General features: G+C 41.4%; 1 protein-coding gene across 1 annotated transcript in view; it reads right to left on the reverse strand.

The window, feature by feature from the left end:
* The window catches only part of WSCD1 (WSC domain containing 1), a 372,647-nt gene that overhangs the window by 36,181 nt on the left and 322,087 nt on the right, over positions 1 to 14,379 (reverse strand). Inside the window, exon 6 of the mRNA XM_069761266.1 lies at positions 3,784 to 3,961. Coding sequence (XP_069617367.1) covers positions 3,784 to 3,961 — 178 coding nt within the window. The remainder of the gene's footprint in view (positions 1 to 3,783; positions 3,962 to 14,379) is intronic.

A 14,379-nucleotide genomic window follows, 5' to 3' on the forward strand; every position in this document is an offset into this window, starting at 1 on the left:
CAACATGGATTTCTTCAACTAAGGTATCATTTTAATCAGTATAACAATGCCAACCTTGACAATGCCTGTAGTATATTTAGCAAAATCTTGATGACAGCTTTGTTTTAAAGGGGCTGCCTGGTCTTAAGCCACAAGTCTGCAGTCACTCTACATGACTGCAGACTTTTGACCTCACACAGCTCGCACATTGCACACTGTGAGGATTCTTTGATGCCGGTGGTCATGTAAGCGCAAGTACGCGACATGCATACTCACTAAACTGCTTTGTTCAATACACTTGCTTTGGGTGAGGCTGCACCTATCTAGTAGGAATGTGGAGAGTAGTATGCATATTGCATACTTGCAGTCACATGACTCCCAGCATCGGCGCAGGAGAATCCTCACAGGGTGCAGTGCATGCTATGTGAGTATTCAAAACTCTACAGTCACATCAAGTGACTGTAGACTTGTAGCTTAAGCCTGGACAACCCCCTAAATATACAAATTGACTTCTAAGTATATGAATACACTATACTAACTGATAGCCATTTCTATATTTAGACTTATATAAACAAATCTGTCAATCATTGATAGTACCGCCCACTGGAGCAGAGGATAAAATTACTAACATAAGGATTATACTGAATCTTTTCTCACAAAACTATATATCAATCTGCTCAGCTCCTTCAGCTCTATAACATGATGCTTGCATATTGGACTGAATGTTCATAGTGACAGGTTCCCTTTAAAGACATTACGGCAATGGAACAAATCAGCAGTGCTGCATATAGTCCCATGGGGCTTCCTGCCTAGCGCCTTGACCTGCGCTCCCACAGTTAGTTTTAACTAAAGTGTTGAGGGGTCACTGGAGGGTTTAAAGGCACCCCGATTGGGAAACATTGCTTTAAGCATTAGTAATCTACCATATTTCTAATCTCCTGCAACAATATAAAGATTAATGAGCATTAATGTATAATAGGCAGTATGTTGCATACCACATAAGTATACCAATGTACATTAGGCTGTCTAAATTATTTTGTATTTCGATGTGGTCCTACACAATCTACCTTAAATAATTCCTATTCATATTAATGCACAAAATAATATTTTTTTTCTTCTAGTCTGTTGCCAAGTCAAGTCTTTCACCACGTCTGGCCTTCTATGAACCCCAATAGACTATAATATCTGAGATCGAAGAGATTGGACTATTCTACCATGTGGGCATATTATTGAAACACCAGATACATGTATAGGCAGGGAGCCTGAAGGTGTTTCAACTCTTATTGTACAATGCATTCTAGATTGGTGCTGCTATAAAATCAAGTTAATTAAACCGCTGTGCCCTAAATCCACTGTCAGTGAATTTCTAATAAGTCTCCTAGCATTGCTGTCAGCAAACATGTCTTGTGTCACTAAATTGAGCTATCTGCCTATTGTAGCTGCCTGTAATAAAGAAATGTCTGTGGTTGCCAGTCCATCATCACAATAGCTGCCAGCAGCTGTTTATTGCACAACTATAAGAGATTTGCTCATGGACAGATTCATTAAATGGCATTCACTAATACTTGTATATTAGCCAACTGCTTAAAATGCAATATTTGTGGACAGCGTAGCTCTGATTTGCAGATTAGAAACACTTTGACATTGCATACTGCTGCATACTGTTTTTCCCCAGTGGTACCACAGACAACAGTTAGTTTTAAGTTAGACCAAAGAACATTAAAGGAGTTCCCTTAATCTGTAATAAAATAGCCCCAGTCATTGAAGCCATAGTCTGTGCTCTGCATATGAGTGACAAGACACCCCATACAAGCCTTATCCCTGTGTATTTCTTATAGTAGGCATGCGTTAATATATAAATGATAGGTGTGTGAGTGGGTGCTTCATCAGTATTTTGCACCTGTACTGCCTCCACCTTCATCAAGAGTGGGGCTGCTGCATCGCACACTGCATTAGTTTTGTCACCTGTGTTGGTAAATATGGCTTCCTTTCTTCGCTATGTTTTTTTTTTAACTTCTTTTGTGCTTTTGATGGGTTTTCTGCTGTCAAGTAATTCAAACAGCAACCTGTGCTATTCACTTTTCAGGACGGGCTGCAGTCTGCAGGAACACAGCTCTTGAGATCTTTGTCTAAACTGACAGAGGAGCTGTATTGTAAGCGCACAACAGTGAGCTGCTGGAAAAGTGTTAAAGCAAAAAGGAGAAAAGCACTAATGTAGGGCATGCACACTACACCAAAAAGAATCAATTACGTAAAAATAATAATTTTTTTTTTGGCACACAATTGCAAAATGTGACATAAAACATAAGTAAGAAAAAGTGGGTACAACCAATCAAAACCCCCTCCAAAAGATGAAATTCAACAGGGTGCAATTTGTATATAACCACCCTACAGCAGTAAAGCAATATGGTTCACGTGCACCCTGGAGTCTATATGACTGGTAAATACAATAATATATAAAAATAAGTTAGGACTATATCCCTAATATGACCCATAAGACCCAAATGAGGGTCTAGAAGTTCAATTTTGCAAATTCAGCATGAGGAAACCCTGCAGTCAGGATACCATGAAAGGACCCGAACCTAAGCTGTGATAAGAAACGTTGTAAAGAGCGGATATATGAGGCATAGGCTAGTGAAAGGATAACCAATAGCTTCCCAGCCAATAAGAAAAAAAGCCACCAGCAAGATAGCCAAGTGTATCAAATGAGGCACTCACAGCAACACTACCAGGGTTGGATCATACAAGCAGGAAAGTCCAAGCAGATGGGGACATGAGTGGAGGACCCGAACGTGGCCCCACACATATTGCTGTAGCCAGAATGGCTTCATCAGGAGAAGTGTTGTGACAGGAGAATAAATAAATTTTCTCCTGCACAAGGTGGACTGACGATGAAGGAAAAAAATATTTCTGCTCAGTCAAGAAAGGAGAAGATTTATTTGACTTGCTATCACACACTTCTCCAAAAGCTCACAGGTATACAATACAATACAATTCAACTTCTATCGACTGAGAGACTTGGGAGCTGCGTTTTTTCATACTTCAGCCAATCCTGAAACGTGGCTAAAATGGGTTGCTGTTTGAACTATGTGATCGGGGAATTTTACTACCTACCTTCTTGCAGAACCTCATTAATTTTCATGAATCTATCTCAAAACTAAGTAACAACTTGATCTAATTTGATAATGTGCTAAATATGCCATCTTTAAATTACTTTATTTAAAAATATTGGGGCCTTTCTCCAAAAACAGTCAATGCAAAATGCTAGCCACAAGGAGGACCTTCTATGGGCGTGGGATGATGGACATGTCTCTTTTAGCTTTAATATAATAGTTTTTTTTAACAGTAAAACATTAGAATCCCTAACAGCAACCTGATAAAAGGTTATTATAAAAAACTATTTGTTATTGTAATAGGAATCTCTGAAAACTGACGCCTACTGTCACTAAACACATTTTTATTCATAATGAGGCCATTGGAACATCACATTTTCCTAAGCAAGGTCAGAAGGAGATACTAAATTTAGTTACAAGAGACTAGTGAAAATAAATCAAAATGTTCAATTACTATCCTTCAGCAGTGTCATCTTTATTACAAGATTTTATGGCAAAGTTGAAGTTTTATGATTAACTTTATGTTTTGCATTAACCTTTTGGTCCGAATTTCTAAACATTTTAAAGGCTATGCACACCAAGGCCCATTTCATAAAATAAGTCATCTTATATTATTCCAGTGTTTTTTTTTCTGCTACAATAATCAGCACCTTTCTGGAAAGACGAAGGATCCACAATTTAGCATCCTTACCTTGCATGGGAGTTTGGTAGACTGAATAGTAATTGTCATCCCTTGCGACGTCTAATCCACTACTGTCATTCAAAGACCCAGAACAAAAAGAGGCATCCAGGCGTTCATAAAGGTTAAACTGAACTGTAGGGTAACCACAGAAGCATTCCGGCCATTGGATAATCGCTAATGGGTATTCCTATGGGGAGACAGAACAATCATACATGGTTTGACAAGAAAATATCACCTTAAAATGAAAACAGCTAGTCAGCAAGAGTTAAATTATAGGAGGTATGGAAGGGGTGAAGTTACTCGAATTGATATTAATGTGCTATATAATGTTTATATTAAATCACATTAGAGGATAAAATGAGGCGTTTGCATACATATATAATTTATTTATGGCACCAGTGAGAAGTAAGACAAATGATTGACTGTGAAGAAGCAGGATATTGAGGATATATTTGTGAGGCTATACAAATCTGCACAAAGAATAGGTGAGAGATCCTGCCGAGTGAGATGATGGATCTCAGTAACTTGTACATTTTTCATACTCTCACACAGAGCTGTTAATAGGCAGAGTATTGTTTGCTGCACATTAATATGCAGAAATTTCCTCCTCTATCTCTCCACGGCATCCTCTTTTAATCTTGTGACCTTCTCTTCCTTAAACTTCACAGTTAGAAAGTAGAGAAGTGTAAATGATTCTTTGGAGACTAAAATCTAAGCAAGTTCAGACATGTTTCCGATATGAATGAAATTAGATATTTCACTTCATTTACCCTACAGATGGAACCTGACTAGAGGAAAATATTCCCTATATATCTTTATGGGCTCATTTCCACCTGAACTTATGAAGACATTTATCATTTTATGTCAATTTTTTCAACATACGTAATTGATGCAAAGAAATGAGCAATTCCAATTCCTATGGTTGTTATTATGCCAAGATTTCTAATCCTAGTTATAACATAAGTCAAGGAAGCACTGGAACGGTATGGTGAATAGGTGGGCCCAAATGTGTGCTTTGGGTTGACCTAAAAAATAGCTCTATAATTATCTGCCAGATATGGTATGTGTTAGCCATTTATCACTGTGGAGCTTCTGAGGATCTGAAGTTCAATTATAATTTAATCATATACGCTCATAATAAAAATAGTTCTGCTTTAGCTCAGAGTACTAGAGTAAGAAATAAACTTTCACAATACCTATGCTAGACAGCAATCTAGGATCTAGCTTGTAATAAAAAATATTACTTTTCTCAAATACATAAAAAGTTGAAACATTATGTCTAGATGGTGATCTTTTCTAGAGTTTGTGACCCCAATTTCCAACTAAAAAATTCAATACAATACTGCAACATGCTAGCTACACCCTTGAAAAATCTGGTGTTCACACATCATTCATCTAAGGAAATGTTAAATAAAGAGCAAAGGCAAGAAAGGGCACATCTGTGTCTAAGTATTAAAGCCATTAGTCAATAATAGGTATAGTAAGAATTCTTTAGTTAAAAAATGAGCTCTGAGGACCTTAAAGTAGGTCTTTGAATATTGTAGCAGCCTAAACTCAAATTTTGAGCCTAAAGGTACCTTCACACTGAACAACTTAACAACGATAACGATAGCGATCCGTGATGTTGCAGCGTCCTGGATAGCGATATCGTTGTGTTTGACACGCAGCAGCGACCAGGCTCCTGCTGTGAGATCGCTGGTCGGAGCTAGAAGGCCAGCACCTTATTTCATCGCTGGATCACCCGCTGACATCGCTGAATCGGCGTGTGTGACGCCGATCCAGCGATGTCTTCACTTGTAACCAGGGTAAACATCAGGTTACTAAGCGCAGGGCCGCGCTTAGTAACCCGATGCTTACCCTGGTTACCATTGTAAATGTTATAAAAAAAAACACATACTCACATTCCGGTGCCTGTCACGTCCCCGGCGTCCGCTTCCCTGCACTCCTCCTGCATCCTGTGTCAGCGCCGGCCGGCCGTAAAGCAGAGCACAGCGGTGACGTCACCGCTCTGCTTTATAGCCGGCGCTTACACAGGATGCAGGAGGAGTGCAGGAAAGCGGACGCCGGGGACGTGACAGGCACCGGAATGTGAGTATGTGTTTTTTTTTTTTACATTTACAATGGTAACCAGGGTAAACATCGGGTTACTAAGCGCGGCCCTGCGCTTAGTAACCCGATGTTTACACTGGTTACCCGGGGATTTCGGCATCGTTGGTCGCTGGAGAGCTGTCTGTGTGACAGCTCTCCAGCGACCACACAAGGACTTTCCAACGATCACGGCCAGGTCGTATCGCTGGTCGTGATCGTTGGAAAGTTGCTGAGTGTGACGGTACCTTTAGAGTGGATTCACATAACTGACTGAATATCTCTCGGATGCTCACTTTTTCATCGGACAGCATACAGACAATCTGAGTACATGTTATGCTAATTCACAAAATTGGATCAAAATAGGAAAAGCTATGAATTTGACCGATTTTCTTTTCGGATCCATAATATTGATGGATGCATGAATAGATCTGTGATACTATGTGCTAACAGAAAAAAGGGCTGTCCAGGACTTTGCTTATTTTTTGTATGGGGGCCAAGAACTTACCGACAGGTAGTTGCTAACCTGCCTGTTCTGCCTGGAGACAATCTCTTCCAGATGAGAGCGGTCAAAGACACTCCTGTTGGCGATTCTCCTACTACATGTGATTTGTCATTGATAGAGCAGCCTTTTCTCATCTGGTCTACTCTCTGAATGGGCCATCTCTGCTCATGTCATACTGATTGATAGCGGTCTCCCTCCTGTCTAAATGTGGGGACTGGATGTCAATCAGCATAATGTTAAACTTTAGAATGAAAGGAAAATTGTGGATATTACCGATGCTGCTGAATACAATTCCAATCCAAATGAAATAAGTGAAAGATGTTGGTTTATTCTATGCGTTTCGATGTATTCAATTACTTCTTCATCAGCAAAATGTAGGCAGTTACGCCATATTGACTCATCAGACCAGAAAAGAAATACCAGCTTTGTTGATATGAGTTCAAAGGAGGCAAAAGAGTCACTGCCTGAGTTGCCAGAGATCATCGCCAGGCAGAAGTGGCATGTAGTTGGCAACTACCTGCAGGTAAGTTTTTAGCCCCATATGAAAAAATAACCAAAGTCCTGGATAATCTTTTACATAGTTACTATGTATAATGGAATGTTTACTCTGGCTCATTCTGAGACCATTAAAAGAAGAACAAAAGATAGTAAAGAAAGAGTATCCCCAGCACTCTCAAAATACAAAACTTTTTAACTTCCTTTTGAGAAGTGAGCACCATTTAAAATTCAGCTATGTGTCAGGTCTGTTTCATGTTTTCTGAAACACAAAGTTGAAAATACTCTAGAAATGAAATTCCTGGTTGCCTCAGCTATCTAATAAGCATTCTCTTATAATCACTGTAACACATTTGTTGGAAGAAGAGGCTAAGTAAGCTCCAATGACATGTTCGTTCTATGTGCATTGCAGATCTGTCCGCAATGCACAGAAGAACTATAAGATTCCTGGTACATTCACATGTTCTTCTTCCAATGAGGTGTACTTAATTCTCTGCACTATATGTCCTACTGGGCGTCTCTATGTTGGAGAAACGTAACATAAACTGAGAGCCACATGATAACAGACAAAAAAAAAAAAACATCTACCTTTGGCCAAACATTTCTGTGACTAGAACACAACAAACAATATTAAAGTTGTCATATTAAAAGGCAACTTGAAATCACAAAAACATCAAAGGGTCTGGGAACAAAAATTTATGACAGCCTATGATATCATCCACACAGGACTGAATTTGACACAAGGATTTACGACTTACTACGCAATTAAGGAATCTGCTTAGGAGACAGGTCATCAGGTCTTGATCTTACATGGATATTGAGACAATTAAACTTTCACACAACTTATCTAAGCTAATTAAAGACTCACTCTCTGAGTTCTGTTTGCTTTTTAAAGGTCCATTTATTATGCCATGTCGCTACTCTTTTTGTGTTTGTATTTGTGTTTCTTCAGATACTTTGTTATTCCATGCTTGATAAAGAAACCCTAGTAGTCTCAAAAGCTTGCTGCGTAACATCACTTGTTTTATTTTTGCTAGCCATTAAAAAGTATCACAACTACAAGGTTATCATTTTGCACCTCCCACTTAGAGCAATCAATCTTACATCTGTTAATGGGACATGCGTCCACAACCCTGGTCTCTAAGCACAAGTCCATAAAGACCTCATTTTTATTAACGTGTACTATCTATACGGCCACTAGTGTAGCATCTATAACAAAGTTAAAGCATTCTAAATGCAATTTGAATTTGCCTCAATTTACAGTTTTACATGTATGGAATGCCATACTCGACTGAATAATGGAAAAATTGTAGAAGAGAATCAGCAGAATCCAACACTAAAAATTGTGTGACAAAAATCTTGGTGCTGTTCACCGCCATCATTATCTGTCAAACACATCACTACGAAAAAGCAGTTTCAGAACTGTAATAGCAAGCACTATATATTTATTAAGTGTCTGTAATTTCTTCTCCTAATTGTTCAATAAAAGTACAATAGATAAAAAGACTGCAAGCTCAATTACTAAAAATCCCACAAGAGAAACATAACAATCTTTCAAATCACCTAGTTTCACATTGATAATGTCTCTCTATTGAAGTAGACATTAGAGACTTCCAGCCAGTACAGTGCAGACAGATAGAAAACATTTCTTAACCCCTTCCCGACCTGTGACACAGCGTATGCGTCATGAAAGTCGGTGCCAATCCGACCTGTGACGCATATGCCGTGTCACAGAAAGATCGCGTCCCTGCAGATCGGGTGAAAGGGTTAACTCCCATTTCACCCGATCTGCAGGGACAGGGGGAGTGGTAGTTTAGCCCAGGGGGGGTGGCTTCACCCCCTCGTGGCTACGATCGCTCTGATTGGCTGTTGAAAGTGAAACTGCCAATCAGAGCGATTTGTAATATTTCACCTAAAAAAATGGTGAAATATTACAATCCAGCCATGGCCGATGCTGCAATATCATCGGCCATGGCTGGAAATACTAATGTGCCCCCACCCCACCCCTCCGATCGCCCCCCCAGCCCCCCGATCTGTGGCCCGCTCCCCTCCGTCCTGTGCTCCGCTCCCCCGTCCTCCTGTCCGCTCCCCCGTCCTCCTGTCCGCTCCCCCGTGCTCCAATCACACCCCCCCGTGCTCCAATCAAACCCCCCCGCACTCCGATCCCCCCCCGTGCTCCGAACCACCCCCCCTGCACACCGATCCACCCGCCCGCACACCGATCACTCTCCCCCATGCTCCGATCCCTCCCCCCCCGTGCTCCGACGCCCCCCCGTGCCCTGATCTCCCCCCCCTGTGCCCTGATCTCCCCCCCTTATACTTACCGATCCTGGCGGGGTCCGTCAGTCTTCTTCCCCGAGCGCCGCCATGTTCCAAAATGGCGGGCGCATGCGCAGTGCGCCCGCCGAATCTGCCGGCCGGCAGATTCGTTCCAATGTGAATTTTGATCACTGTGATATAATCTATCACAGTGGTCAAAATAAAAAAACAGTAAATGACCCCCCCCATTTGTCCCCCATAGATAGGGACAATAATAAAATAAAGAATTTTTTTTTTTTTTCACTAAGGTTGGAGTTAGGGTTAGGGTTAGGGGTAGGGTTAGGGGTAGGGTTAGGGTTAGGGGTAGGGTTAGGGGTAGGGGTAGGGTTAGGGTTAGGGGTAGGGTTAGGGTTAGGGGTAGGGGTAGGGTTAGGGGTAGGGTTAGGGTTAGGATTAGGGTTTCGGTATGTGCACACGTATTCTGGTCCTCTGCGGATTTTTCTGCAGCGGATTTGATAAATCCGCAGTGCTAAACCGCTGCGGATTTATGGCGGATTTACCGCGGTTTTTCTGCGCATTTCACTGCGGTTTTACAACTGCGATTTTCTATTGGAGCAGTTGTAAAACCGCTGTGGAATCCGCAGAAAGAAGTGACATGCTGCGGAATGTAAACCGCTGCGTTTCCGTGCAGTTTTTCCGCAGCATGTGTACAGCGATTTTTGTTTCCCATAGGTTTACATTGAAATGTAAACTCATGGGAAACTGCTGCGGATCCGCAGCGTTTTCCAAAGCGTGTGCACATACCTTTAGAATTAGGCTATGTGCACACGGTGCGGATTTGGCTGCGGATCCGCAGCGGATTGGCCGCTGCGGATCCGCAGCAGTGTTCCATCAGGTTTACAGTACCATGTAAACCTATGGAAAACCAAATCCGCTGTGCCCATGGTGCGGAAAATACCGCACGGAAACGCTGCGTTGTATTTTCCGCAGCATGTCAATTCTTTGTGAGGATTCCGCAGCGTTTTACACCTATTCCTCAATAGGAATCCGCAGGTGGAATCCGCAGGTGAAATCCGCAGGTAAAACGCAGTGCCTTTTACCCGCGGATTTTTCAAAAATGGTGCGGAAAAATCTCACACGAATCCGCAACGTGGGTACATAGCCTTAGGGTTAGGGTTGGGTTGGAATTAGGGTTGTGGTTAGGGTTAGGGGTGTGTTGGGGTTAGGGTTGTGGTTAGGGGTGTGTTGCGGTTAGGGTTGTGGTTAGGGTTACGGCTACAGTTGGGATAAGGGTTAGGGGTGTGTTGGCGTAAGAATTGAGGGGTTTCCACTGTTTAGGCACATCAGGGGGTCTCCAAACGCAACATGGCGCCACCATTGATTCCAGCCAATCTTTTATTCAAAAAGTCAAATGGTGCTCCTTCCCTTCCGAGCCCCGACGTGTGCCCAAACAGTGGTTTACCCCCACATATGGGGTATCAGTGTACTCAGGACAAACTGGGCAACAATTACTGGGGTCCAATTTCTCCTGTTACCCTTGAGAAAATAAAAAATTGCTTGCTAAAACATCATTTTTGAGGAAAGTAAAATGATTTTTTATTTTCACGGCTCTGCGTTGTAAACGTCTGTGAAGCACTTGGGGGTTCAAAGTGCTCACCACATATCTAGATAAGTTCCTTGGGGGGTCTAGTTTCCAAAATGGGGTCACTTGTGGGGGGTTTCTACTGTTTAGGCACACCAGGGGCTCTGCAAACGCAACGTGACGCCCGCAGACCATTCCATCAAAGTCTGCATTTCAAAACGTCACTACTTGACTTCCGAGCCCCGACATGTGCCCAAACAGTGGTTTACCCCCACATATGGGGTATCAGCGTACTCAGGACAAACTGGGCAACAATTACTGGGGTCCAATTTCTCCTGTTACCCTTGAGAAAATAAAAAATTGCTTGCTAAAACATCATTTTTGAGGAAAGAAAAATGATTTTTTATTTTCACGGCTCTGCGTTGTAAACGTCTGTGAAGCACTTGGGGGTTCAAAGTGCTCACCACATATCTAGATAAGTTCCTTGGGGGGTCTAGTTTCCAAAATGGGGTCACTTGTGGGGGGTTTCTACTGTTTAGGCACACCAGGGGCTCTGCAAACGCAACGTGACGCCCGCAGACCATTCCATCAAAGTCTGCATTTCAAAAGTCACTACTTCCCTTCTGTGCCCCGACGTGTGCCCAAACAGTGGTTTACCCCCACATATGGGGTATCAGCGTACTCAGGAGAAACTGGACAACAACTTTTGGGGTCCAATTTCTCCTGTAACCCTTGGGAAAATAAAAAATTCTGGGCTAAAAAATTATTTTTGAGGAAAGAAAACGTATTTATTATTTTCACTGCTCTGTGTTATAAACTTCTGTGAAGCACTTGGGGGTTCAAAGTGCTCACCTCACATCTAGATAAGTTCCTTTCGGGGTCTAGTTTCTAAAATGGGGTCACTTGTGGGGGGTTTCTACTGTTTAGCCACATCAGGGGCTCTGCAAACGCAACGTAACGCCCGCAGAGCATTCCATCAAAGTCTGCATTTCAAAATGTCACTACTTGACTTCCGAGCCCCGACATGTGCCCAAACTGTGGTTTACCCCCACATATTGGGTATCAGCGTACTCAGGAGAAACTGTACAACAACTTTTGGGGTCAAATTTCTCCTGTTACCCTTGGGAAAATAATAAATTGCAGGCTAAAAAATCATTTTAGAGAAAATAAAATTTTTATTTTATTTTCATGGCTCTGCGTTATAAACTTCTGTGAAGCACTTGGAAGTTCAAAGTCCTCACCACACATCTAGATTAGTTCCTTTGGGGGTCTAGTTTCCAAAATGGGGTCATATGTGGGGGATCTCCAATGTTTAGGCACACAGGGGCTCTCCAAACGTGACATGGTGTCCGCTAATGATTGGAGCTAATTTTCCATTTAAAAAGCCAATTGGCGTGCCTTCCCTTCCGAGCCCTGCCGTGCGCCCAAACAGTGGTTTACCCCCACATATGGGGTATCAGCGTACTCAGGACAAACTGGACAACAACATTTGCGGTCCAATTTCTCCTATTACCCTTGGCAAAATAGGAAATTCCAGGCTAAAAATCATTTTTGAGGAAAGAAAAATTATTTTTTATTTTCATGGCTCTGCATTATAAACTTCTGTGAAGCACCTGGGGGTTTAAAGTGCTCAATATGCATCTAGATAAGTTCCTTGGGGGGTCTAGTTTCCAAAATGGGGTCATTTGTGGGGGAGCTCCAATGTTTAGGCACACGGGGGCTCTCCAAACACGACATGGTGTCCGCTAACGATGGAGATAATTTTTCATTCAAAGAGTCAAATGGCGCTCCTTCCCTTCCGAACCTTACCATGTGCCCAAACAGTGGTTTACCTCCACATGTGAGGTATCGGTGTACTCATGAGAAATTGCCCAACAAATTTTAGGATCCATTTTATCCTGTTGCCCATGTGAAAATGAAAAAAATTGAGGCTAAAAGAATTTTTTTGTGAAAAAAAAGTACTTTTTCATTTTTACGGATCAATTTGTGAAGCCCCCGGGGGTTCAAAGTTCTCACTATGCATCTAGATAAGTTCCTTGGGGCGTCTAGTTTCCAAAATGGGGTCACGTGTGGGGGAGCTCCAATTTTTAGGCACACGGGGGCTCTCCAAACGTGACATGGTGTCCGCTAAAGAGTGGAGCCAATTTTTCATTCAAAAAGTCAAATGGCGCTCCTTCCCTTCCAAGCCCTGCCGTGCGCCCAAACAGTGGTTTACCCCCACATATGAGGTATCAGCGTACTCAGGACAAATTGGACAACAACTTTCGTGGTTCAGTTTCTCCTTGTACCATTGGGAAAATAAAAAAAATGTTGCTAAAAGATAATTTTTGTGACTAAAAAGTTAAATGTTCATTTTTTCCTTCCATGTTGCTTCTGCTGCTGTGAAGCACCTGAAGGGTTAAAAAACTTCTTGAATGTGGTTTTGAGCACCTTGAGGGGTGCATTTTTTAGAATGGTGTCACTTTTGGGTATTTTCATCCATATAGACCCCTCAAACTGACTTCAAATGTGAGGTGGTCCCTAAAAAAAATGGTTTTGTAAATTTCGTTGTAAAAATGAGAAATCGCTGGTCAAATTTTAACTCTTATAACTTCCTAGCAAAAAAAAATGTTGTTTCCAAAATTGTGCTGGTGTAAAGTAGACATGTGGGAAATGTTATTTATTAACTATTTTGTGTCACATAACTCTCTGGTTTAACAGAATAAAAATTCAAAATGTGAAAATTGCGAAATTTTCAAAATTTTCGCCAAATTTCCGTTTTTATCACAAATAAACGCAGAATTTATTGACCTAAATTTACCACTAACATGAAGCCCAATATGTCACGAAAAAACAATCTCAGAACCGCTAGGATCCGTTGAAGCGTTCCTGAGTTATTACCTCATAAAGGGACACTGGTCAGAATTGCAAAAAACGGCCAGGTCATTAAGGTCAAAATAGGCTGGGTCATGAAGGGGTTAATTTGATTTTAACAAGGTATAAATGCAACGCGGAATACACAATAGAAGGTCCGTGACCACTGTCCTGCATTCCAGTCATTTTGAAAAATGATCTTAATAACATTTTTGATCCATGATGCCTTTGTTGGCAAAGACAGAGACTATGTTTGTACTTAGGGTTTCTGGGGAAATATTGAAAGTGAGAAGAAATGCTGTTCATGTGTAATAACTGTAGAAGGGTATCCTAACCATTTCGCCACCAAAATGAGTCAGGAGTCAGGACACTTAGTAAATTATTCTGTTACACAAAATAATTACAAGAAGATTTTGAATCTGGGGAGAAATGTGATACCTAGGGCTTGGATTACATGAAAGTGTTTCTGTTATATTATGCTGATATTTACAAGGTGCAAGAAAAATATTAAATGGGCTAGTCTCCTACTGCTGCAAAGACTTGAAACAGTGAATCTTCTATATATCTTTTCATTCAGAATAGAACAGAAAGTAAGATATGAGCATTAGTTTGTTCCTGCCTCAGTTGAGTTAAGGGGCAACCTCTTGCCTCTAGCAACACTAAATGTTATAAGCAAGCTACGGTAATTCAAAATAATTTAACTGACTCCAATAAAAAAATATAAAATTATATTTAGCAAAAGAAAGGCTTGATTACTGCTCTTAAGGACCTTGTAGACTTTAGAAAAAAGTATATCAAATACACACTACTCAATGGGACTGGGTTA

The sequence above is a fragment of the Ranitomeya imitator genome, chromosome 3, assembly GCF_032444005.1.
Source record: "Ranitomeya imitator isolate aRanImi1 chromosome 3, aRanImi1.pri, whole genome shotgun sequence".
In the NCBI taxonomy this organism is placed as follows: domain Eukaryota; kingdom Metazoa; phylum Chordata; class Amphibia; order Anura; family Dendrobatidae; genus Ranitomeya; species Ranitomeya imitator.